At 45.4% G+C, this 10,839-nt stretch overlaps 1 protein-coding gene across 1 annotated transcript; it reads left to right on the top strand.

Annotated features, from left to right (window-relative positions):
* The first annotated feature begins 7,603 nt into the window (after positions 1-7,603).
* LOC121104774 (olfactory receptor 1D2-like) lies at positions 7,604-9,259 on the top strand. Its single transcript, XM_040639179.1, has one exon. The coding sequence runs from the start codon at positions 8,321-8,323 to the stop codon at positions 9,257-9,259; it is 939 nt and encodes a 312-aa protein (XP_040495113.1). The 5' UTR covers positions 7,604-8,320.
* Positions 9,260-10,839: the final 1,580 nt, after the last annotated feature.

Genomic DNA, 10,839 nt, shown 5'->3' with positions numbered 1-10,839 from the left:
ATGATGCTCCTTGCTCAGCAGGGAGCCTGCTTCTCCCTCTGCTTTTGCCTGCCAATCCCCTTACTTGTGCTTGTGCTCGCGCTCTCTCTCTCTCTTGTTCTCAGTCTCTCTCGCTCTTTCTCTCTCTGACAAACAAATAAATAAAATCTTTAAAAAAAATAAATAAAAGTGTCCTATGCATATCTCATCCCCTAGCTTTTTCCTTTTATGCTTTTTTGGTTAGCCAATTGTTTTCCCCAACTGTTATCTACTGCCTCAGGGGGCCACAATGTTAAACCATTGCTTCTGATTGTTTCTGACACACCCCCTCCCTGAAAGGCTGTTTGCATAGGGTGAGCTCCAATTCAGGTCAAAGAAAGATAGCTTTGGGTCCATCTGGGTAGCTCAGTTGTTTAAGCGTTTGACTTGATTTCAGCTCAGGTCATCATCTCAGGGTTGTGAGGTTGAGCAGCATGGAGCCTGCTTAAGATTCTCTCTCTCTCCCTCTCTCTCTCTCTCTCCCTCCTGCCCCATCTCTAAAAATATAATAAAATACAGACAGCTTTTGAGTGGTGTCTTCCAGGGAACCACCAGTTAAGTAAAATAATTATAATTATCTCAGAATGGAACTTTGAAGGATCTCCAGTCCCATTCTACCCTATCCAGTGGCTGCTAGGCTTCTGGTTTTCATCATGATAGCAGATTTTTGGTTTTCAAGGCTACTGCAGAGCTGGGAAGAAGAGGATAGAAATGGGACAAGTTAAAATGCCACAGAGATCACTGTTCTTACTGAGACTCAGCTGATGATGCTGTAGTGCTGGACTGTGAATCACTTTGAGAACCAATGGAGATGAGGTATATGAATGAGGAACAGAGTGAGATTGACTGTCCTCAACTATGATACAAACATAAATTCGCCTCCTTTTTCTTCTTTACTAAGTTCTAACCACCAAGCCAATGGGTGTATGAGAAAGAAGAGTGTTTTCTGTCTTTGTCAGATGGTGAAGGATGGGCCTGTTCCAGGGGATTTCTCAGCATCTTTTCACCCAGTGCCTATAATGGGGAACACCTTTTCTAAATATAATTTTTTTAAAGCCCTGCTTGCCCTATGGTATGGAAGGAGTACACTAGAAAATATAAAAATATTTCTTCTTCCCAAGGGCAATTACACCAATTTGTCACTAACAAGTACTTCTGGGAATTGTTCTCCCAAGGTTCTAGGAGTCCCTGAAGCTTCTTGGTTTTCACTCTTCCAACAGTGCTCCCGGTCTCTTCTTGCTGATTTCACCCTGTCTCATGCCCATAGCTTCTGCTCTCTTGCTCTTGTGGATCAAGGTTCCAGAGAGTTCCTTGGGTTGCTTGTCAGGAACTTTGTGGTGAGACGTGCGTGAAAAAAGGTGGCAGTGGGGCCAGGTGAGGAGGCTGGGTGCATACCTAGCTATGAAGACTTAAGTCTTAGCAGTTTGCTTTCCCTGGAATCAAGGGACATTCTGTCTCCCTTTTCCTGCTGGGTTGATGAAATGGGCCATCCCCATTTCCCTTGGTCTACAGACTTATGCCTGGGATGCTGCCTCATGTGTATTACGAAAACATGTGTGTTTGAGGCACCTGAGCTTGGAGAGGGGTGCCGAGGTCCATTGGACACTAGGGGAAAGAAGCATACTGGGGAGCTACAGTTGATCAAGCATGAAGAAGAGACAGACAGGATGCATAAGGCAGTTATGGGATTCCTGCTGCAGGTGAGCCGGGAGAACTGGTCTGGGGACCAATGCTGCCGTCCAAGCCAGGCATGGTCCCAGACAGAGCACAGCAGAGACAGCTGCCATTCTATCAATTCCATTCATCCATACTGTCTATGTGTACTGTTTACCTAACCTGAACCAAGAGCTGGCTAGGAGCTGAGGTGTCAGAGAGCTCATGAACACTTTCAGGAGTATCCATAGGAGTTGAATAGAGTTGAATTGATATCCACAGGTGGGAAGTGACCTGGGTCAGGAAATGACAGAACTCTGGAGGCATCTGGGATCACACAGGCAAAGCTGAATGCTGTGTCAATGGTGTACACTTCTAGTTTCACTAGCATGCGTGTGTGTATGTGCAGTGCGGGGGGACATATGTATCATGTGTGTGTAGATATTAGCACGTGCACACAGATCCACACACATATGTGTATGTGAAGATCACACTCTCAGTAACCTTGTGCCATGCAGGAGACTGGCCTTTCTTTGTTCCATACCAGCAGCTTCCAACTGAGTTTTCAACAGTACAGAGAATTTTGTGTGTGAACAGTAGATGAATATCTCTCTGAGAGAGAGTGGACTGCTCTCCATCCCAGCAGTTGATGAGAATGGAGAGGGACTTGGAGTATCTTTGAGTAGGACAGCAGCCCCTTCCTGGGATAATGCAGGAGGGAGGGAGACCTATGTGTGGGGTGGCAGCTCCAAGAACGGGAGACTTTTGGCACAGGCATGAGGTGCTCAAGAAGGAAGTGAAGAAAGGCTTCTGGGTGGGGGCTTTAACTTGCACTAGGAATGCCAGCTGGTGTTTCCTCAGGGACTGGGGACTGAGCAAAACTGCTTTCCTGGCAGAGGAACAGGGTAGGGTTGGCACTGAAGAAAGAAGCCCATATGTATGCCCCAGGCTGCTGAGCTGGCCTTGGTCACTCTGTGGCACGCAGCAGGGTTTGGGGTCTGTCCCAGGATGCCAGGGCCATGAGCAGGAGTGGTCTTGTGTTCCCTGCACAGCTGGTCAAGCTGGTCAAGCTTTCCAGATGAGCCCGAAGGAGGAGCCCTGGCCAGAGTATGTCAAGGCCGAGCTTCTAGGTCTCCATCTCAGTGATAAGGCCCTGGCAGCAGCCAAGTGAAAAGCACAGGATGGAAGGAGTGGAGGCTGGGTCAAAGCTAACCACAAGTTCAGGAGGAGCCTGGCGTCTAGGAAGGGGGCACCTGGTAAGGTCACTGGGACCTGAGGCCTGATCCACCCTGTGTCAGGTCCCAAGTCCAACTGTGTCTGTAGTACCCAGACAGGGTTAGTCAAGCTCTGAGCAACTGACTGCTGTGACCAAGCTCACAGACCCCACCATACCAAGGCCATGGTATGATAGAAGAAGATACGTCGTTGGGTGGACTTGGCATTGGGGACTTAGTGGGTTGGTGCCAGAGTGGACAGCTCCAGGTGGGGGTCGAGGGGAAGGGAAAAGGGTTGGTTCTGGCAAACCTGTCATCTTCTTATTTTAGAGTTCTTGCATCTGGTTGAACCTATTGTGCAGGGGACATAGAGGGTTTAACAGACCCTGGGCCTCAGGGGTCCAGCCAGTTCAGCTGACTTTCGACCTCCAGGGATCTGCCCCTCCTCCCCCTTCACAGAAGAAACAGGCCTGCTGGCGGCTGCTTCTGCCTCCGCTGCTGCTCCCACTGCCTTCTCCCCTTCTTCAGAGGAGCTTCATTCTGATGGCCTCCAACACCTGTTTGTGCTTCTAAAGCTTCTTTACCCAAACGCAGAGGACACAGGGTGTGGGCAGTGGGGGCTATATAATAATCCACAAATGTATATTCCCCAGCACAAGCGGTGGGGAGGGGCAGAGGGAGAGGGAGAGAGAGAATCCCAAACAGACTCCACACTGAGCATGGAGCCCAACACGGTGCTCAATCCCACAACCCTACGATCATGACCCAAGCTGAGATCAAGAGTTGGACGCCCAACCAACTGAGCCACCCAGGTGCCCCTATTCCTCAGCTACTTTAACCAGTCCCCTCTACACAGACCTTTTCACTGTTTCTCATCCTTCCGTACTATAAATGGCGCGGCAATGAATATCACGTAATATTTGTTTTTGTCCAATAGAGTTTTATTTTTTTTAAAGATTTTATTTATTTATTCGACAGAGATAGAGACAGCCAGCGAGAGAGGGAACACAAGCAGGGGGAGTGGGAGAGGAAGAAGCAGGCTCCTAGCGGAGGAGCCTGATGTGGGGCTCGATCCCATAACGCCGGGATCACGCCCTGAGCCGAGGCAGACGCCCAACCTCTGTGCCACCCAGGCGCCCCCAATAGAGTTTTAGAAGGGAATTGTTGGGTCAAAGAGTAAGCCGTCTTTAACCTGTTTGACACACGTTCAAATTGCACCCCAAAAGGTTGTGCCAGTTGTATAGAAAAGTGTCCATTTCCTACTTCCCTCCTCAAACAGAATGTGCTCAATCTTGTACATCTTTGTAAAACCAAACACATGTAGTAACCAAAATCACATCTCAGTGTTGCTCCACTTTCCTTTTGATGTTAATGTAACTAGACAATAACGCGTGGGACGCTTTGGCCAGTGGCATCTCTTCTGAGAACTGTCCATTCATATCCTCTGCCTGTTTTCTATTCGGGACAGTCACATTTGCATACTGATTGCTAAGTGTTCTTTATGTGTTCAGAATATCAAATCCTTATCATAATGGAAAATACTTTTCCTCCTCCTTGCTTCATTTCAACCGGCCATGGTCCTATGCATAGAAGCATAAGTTAAAAAAAAGTAAATGCATTTAAGTGATCAGTTTTTTTCATTGTGATTTCGGCTTGTGCCCTATGAAAAGCTCCACCCAGATAACATTATAGAAATATTCGCTCACAATAGCCTCTACAACTTAAAATTTTTCTTTTTTTCTTAAAGATTTTATTTATTCATTCAACAGAGAGAAAGACAGCTAGCGAGAGAGGGAACACAAGCAGAGGGAGCGGGAGAGGAAGAAGCAGGCTCCCAGCGGAGAGCCTGACGTGGGGCTCCATCCCAGAACGCCGGGATCACGCCTGAGCCGAGGCAGGCGGCTGCGACTGAGCCACCCAGGCGCCCCAACTTAAAAATTTTCATCTACTGGAAATTTATTTTGGTGCGAAGGATGACATTGGGATCTAACTCCAAAGATTAGCCAGGTGTCCCAATATCATTTACTGAATAATCCATATTTCCCACTGAGTTAAAAACGTCATCTTTACCAAAATCTAAACCCCACTTTGATTTAATCTTGCACGTTTGTTCTTCCAGCTAATTTAGGCTGGGTGGTATAGGATGGCCTGTCTGGAGCAACGGTCTGAAGGATATAGTAGGAAAGTTGGGAATGAGATGGGGAAAGAGATACAGAGAGAGAGACGGGGGAGAAAGAGGGAGGAGGAAAGTGAAAGGAAGAGAAGGGAGGGAGGAGGAGAGGAAAAGGGACAGAGGAGAGAGAGAGAAACTCTCCTAAGCAGAGGAGACTGGTTTCTTCGGAAATGCTGGAGGAAAGCTCACAGAAGCACCAGCCAGGTGACATTTCAGAGGGATCGGTGGTTCTCCAAGTCTTCCAAACCATCTCCGATACTCTCATGACAACTGTGAGGACACCACTCTTTGGTGCTCTTGCGTTAAGGACAGAGACCCAGGGAGGCTGGAGATCCAGCTGCCACTGCAGTGTAATAACTCTCAGAATCCTTTTCTCAGTTGGGTTTTCTTGACATCTCCACACTTTGGCTCCATGCACTAAGGGATCCCCCACTTTGCCCATTGCAAGGTAGGAGAGAGGCCAGAAGTTTCCTTCTGGGTCTGGAGGCAAAAATGTCAAGATTGGAGTAGTGGTTCCCAAGCTCTAGGTTACCTGAGACCATCAGAAGTGACTGTCTACCCTATGGTCACCTTTCAAAATGGTTTCATGGTGGGGTGCCCTGCGTGACTCAGTCGGTTGAGCATCTGACTCTTCATCTCAGCTCAGGTCTTGATCTCAGGGTCATGAATTCAAGCCCCATGTTGGGCTCCATGCTGGGGGTGGAGTCTACTTTAAAAAAAATATGTATACATATACTTAAGCAAAAAATAATATATATACACTTGTATAGGCATGGAGTCTACTTAAAAATAATACATATATAATTTATGTATATAAAATTATATGTGTGTGTGCGTGTATGTATGTATAAATTGTTTCACAGCAGCGTGTACCCAAACCCTAGAGTTTGCTTTCAGAGAACACCATGGTCCCAGTTGTCCGCTGGGGACAGCTGGGTTCTCTGCTTCCCTCTCCTGCAATGTGAATGGGAGACTCTTGGCCAATAAATTGCAGATCATCAAATCACCCCACATTTCTTGAGTCTGTTGCTTGAAACCCACCGACTGTTCTCATTAATAGGAGTTGGAGCACTTTGGTTGTAAGTGACAAAACACAGCTCTGGCTGAATGAGGAGGCTCACTGGAGGGGCATGGAGGAGCTCACAGAATGGAAGTTAGGAGCTGAATATCAAAGTGTTGGGAAGGGCGGGAACCAGAGCATCTCTGAGGAATCTCGTTGGCAGGAATTCAGACTGGCTCTCTCCAAGGAGCTGCTCTCAGCGACTCAGCTGCAACCACTTTCCATCTCTGTGTATCTCTGTTCCACTTTCAAATTCCCTGAGAGAGAGAGAGAGAGAGAGAGAGAGAGACTGTGATGGGTGTAGTCTGGGTTACCTTCCCAACCGTGCGGGGATGACAAAGGAGGTTGAGGTTAATGGATTACAGTGGTCTGTCACGTGGACACTGAGGTCTCGGAATGAGGCAGGAATGGGATATAGAAGGGACAGTGAGCTTGCAGCAGAGTCCTCGTAAATGCATGGGGAGAGAATGGTTCCTTTGAGAGATGGCAATGGGCAAGGGGGCTGGACAGCAGGGGCCTCAAGTGGCAAAGTGTTCTTTTTAAATTTTTTCTATGACTTTTTTTACTGTGGTAAAATTTATATAACACGAATTGACCATTTTAAAGTATAAAATTCAGTGCCATTTAGTACATTGACAGTGTTGTACAACCATTGCCTATATATAGTTCCAAACATTTTCATCAGTTCTGAAGGAGAACTTGTACCCATTAAGCAGTCGCTTTGCATTCACCCTCTCCCCCACTTCTGGAAGCCATTAATCTGCTTTCTGTTTCTGTAGATTTGCCTCTTCTGGGTATTATGTTTGGAATCATATAATATATGGCCTTTTGTGTTTGGCTTCTTTCACTTAGCATAATGTTTTCAATATTTTCATCCATGTTGCAGGACATATTAGTTCATTAATTTACATGCCTGAATAATATTCCATCTTATATTCCTATTTGATGCTTTATCCCTCCAATATACCTCTAGACTGGATTTGCATGTATTGAAGATATTTGCCTCGTTATTCTTTTGTGCATATGCTTGTTGTTGCCAGGTTTTGATTTCAGCGTTATGCTGGCTTGAGGCCATGGTGATTCAGTGGTGAAGCAGCCAGATGCCATTCTTTCCCTTGTAAATGTTTAATATTTGAAGAGGGCATTAGTGGGCTGAAAATCTGATGAATTAAAATGATTCTTTCTTAAATGCACCTGGATTAAAAGGATGTGGTTTATTTTTAGGTGGAGATCCATGAAATATTTTTCAGTTTCTTCCATGGCTATTTGCTTACTTATGATCTGACTGTTTTTGAGTCAATATTTTAAGATCAGATTTTACCAAGTTTTCCATTTTATTTGATTTTCTGATTTATGAATGTAGATCTATCTAGTGGAATTACATCACATAAGCATTTAGTCTTTGTGGATTCTACAACATGAACTTGAAAGGAGAGACAAAGATACAAAAACATAACTTCTTTGATATGCCCTTATGTATTACAAGGCTTCATGACCCCTGAGCCCCTAATTGTGCTTGTGCTTCAAACTTAGTCCATCAGTGAAACATTTTGAAAGGCATATGAACATCCATGGAGCATAGTTTAGAAAACTGATACATGTTCTTTGTTGGAAAAAGATGCAAGTTAAAATCTCACACCCCAGAGATAACCACTATTAGTATTTTGGTGAATACGCTTTCAATGCATTTTTCTGTTAATACATACATATGAATATATGTCTATGTATATATTTATAGAGTATATACATCTGTGTCTAAGTATACACACACACATGCAAACACAGAATTTTGCTTTATGGTCATCACCCAAACCCCTACGTGGGTAAAATTAAAAGGCCCAACCAATGCACCTATTGTGACAACTCAACTGCTTTAGTTGCCTCCACCCACTCTCCCCAAACCAGGCCTTACTTTCGGTTCTGTCTTCTCTGCCTGGTCTTTCTTTCCTTCTCAAGAAAGAAGAGGAGCTCCTGATTGAGGTAAGTCACAAGAAGGGCCTCAGCTCACCTGCCCCGCATTCTCTGATAACCAGACAGCCCCACACTTTCTTGCTCTTACTAGCCCAGGTTAGAGTTCCTTCCCAAAGTGTCACAAAGTATGATTTCAGCCAGTGATGAAGGTTGCTGTGCATGCTTTCCCAGATTGCCTCTGCTTTTATTGACAGATGTATTTTCAATGCATATTTATAGAAACCAGAAGGCATGGCAAGAGGCAACCTAACCATCATCTCAGAATTCTTCCTCCTTGGACTGTCAGAGGTGCCCGAGCATCAGCCCCTCCTCTTCAGTCTGTTCCTATCCATGTACCTGGTTGCTGTGGTGGGGAACCTGCTCATCATCCTGGCCATTGGCTCTACTTCTGATCTCCACACCCCCATGTACTTCTTCATAGCCAACCTGTCCTGCGTTGACATCTGCTTCACCTCTGTCACTATACCAAAGATGCTGCTCAATATCCAAACCCAGAGCCAGTCCATCCCCTACGTTGGATGCCTTACTCAGATGTATTTTCTAATCTTGTTTCTAGAACTGGACAATTTCCTCTTGGCAGTGATGGCATATGACAGATTTGTAGCCATATGTCACCCTCTTCATTATACCATAACCATGAGCCCCAAATTCTGTATCACATTGGTGTCTGTGGCTCTGATTATCACAAACATTTATCCTTTGATCCACACCCTCTTGATGGATACACTGTCATTCTGTGCAAGTGTCAAAATTCACCATATTTTCTGTGAACTTTACGCATTGCTAAAGCTTTCCTGTTCAAATATCCACATCAATGAGTTGGTTGTTTACACCCTGGGGAGCCTTATTTTTGTTGCTCCTTTCCTCTTTATTTCCCTTTCCTACATGCACATTTTCTCAGCCATCCTAAGACTTCATTCTTCTCAGAGCAAGCTGAAAGCCTTTTCTACTTGCAGTTCCCACCTTGCTGTGGTGTCATTGTTCTATGGAACTTTATTTGGGGTGTATCTGCGACCTTCTTCTTCCTATACCACTGAAGACTCAGTGGCCACTGTGCTATATGCAGTGGTGGCTCCCATGCTCAACCCCTTCATTTATAGTCTTAGGAATAAGGACATGAAGGGGGCCTTGAGGAACCTCTGCAGTTGGAGAAAGGTCTGGCCTTGGTGACAGCATCTCCTGCTTCTGAACTATGGTGTTGTCTTGTCTTCTCCTCCCATTGATGTGGGAAGGGACAGTCCACATGATGGATCTGACAGGTGTCCAGCTTAGCCCAGATTTCTGCTGTCATCATGTTCACTCACTCCTTCAACCAACCCTCCTTGAGTGACTCGTGTCAGGCTCCAGGTGGACACCTTATTTGTGTGAGGATTTAATTTTCAATTCATTCTATTTCTCCTTTGTGGCCCCTCCTCAAACCTTGTCTGCTTCATGAGTTTTTACTACAGGCCCCCATTAATGGAGTGAATCATAATAAGCCATGGGGCTTCTTGTTTTGTGCTGGGCACCGTTTTGAGGGAGTGCATGTATTTACTCACTTAATCACCAGACAATCTTGTGATGGAGATGCTGTTATTATCCACATTTTCTAGGCGAGGGATGTCATCAGAGAAGCAATGGAATTCTCACCTTCTGCGTATGTAGGAATAATTTGTTGGATGGAAATAAAGCCACCTTTCACTTCTCAAAAGAACAAAATCTGCAATGGAGGCCCTTGCCAGTAGATGACAGTAGATGCATGGATTGTGACTTCATGACACTCACAGAGTTTGTGAGCAAATGGAGAAAGAGATGGGTACCCCTTTGAACTCCTGCGTGGATCGTGGTTTGTCAACACACTTCCCAAACCATAGACTTACTTGCTGACCTCACAAAGAACATTCCTAGATGAAGTGAAAAGAGTGGATTCACCACATTTCTCAACATGTGCATATAACAATAATCACAACAGTGTGGCTGAATGTCTTTTCCAGTGATGGATGTAACAGTAGTCCAACCCATTGTGCTCTGCTTTGTAGCCTCCTCTTGAGAGGTGGGGTCTGTGCCCCCAACCCTTGAATCTGGGCTGGCTTGTGACTGTTTGTACCAACGGAGTACAGCGTAAGTGATGCTGTGTGACTTCCAAGGCTAAGTCATGGAAGGTGGTGCAGCTTCTGGATTGTTCCTTGGACCACGTGCTCTGGAATCTCTGAGCTGCCTGTAAGAAGATGGACTGCCTTGAGGCTGCCATGCTGTGAGAAAGCTAAGCTGCTTGGAGGGGCCATATGGAGGTGCTCTGGTCTACAGAGCCCAGCCTTCCAGTCACCCCAGACAGACTGGAGACATGAGAGTAAGTGAACCCCTCAGAGGATTCTGGCCCCCACTTGCCTGAGTTTTCCCAGCAGAAGCTGAAGACATCATAGAGCAAAGACAACACGTTCCCACTGTGTCCTGCCCCAATTCCCAAGTCCCACAGAATTTGTGTGCACGGTGAATTAATTGGTAGTTCAATTAAGATACAAAGATACAATGCAAGTAGATAAGATTAGGAAGGACAGAGAGGATGAAAAATAAATTTTTAAAATGCAAAGAAATTTTGAATCCAGATAAAATGGGCAATTTTCTAGCACTATGTTAATTTCCAAAACTAAGAGGAAATAGAAAATCTGTTTACATTGAAACCAAAGGGGAAATTCAAATGGTGGCCAAAGATTCAGTCCAAAGAGAAGGAGAAATCAGGTCCAGATTATTTCATCAAAACTTGAAGAAAC

Source organism: Ursus maritimus (genome assembly GCF_017311325.1).
Source record: "Ursus maritimus isolate PB19 chromosome X unlocalized genomic scaffold, ASM1731132v1 scaffold_X1, whole genome shotgun sequence".
Taxonomy (NCBI): Eukaryota; Metazoa; Chordata; class Mammalia; order Carnivora; family Ursidae; genus Ursus; species Ursus maritimus.
This window is presented reverse-complemented; position numbering and strand designations above follow the sequence as displayed.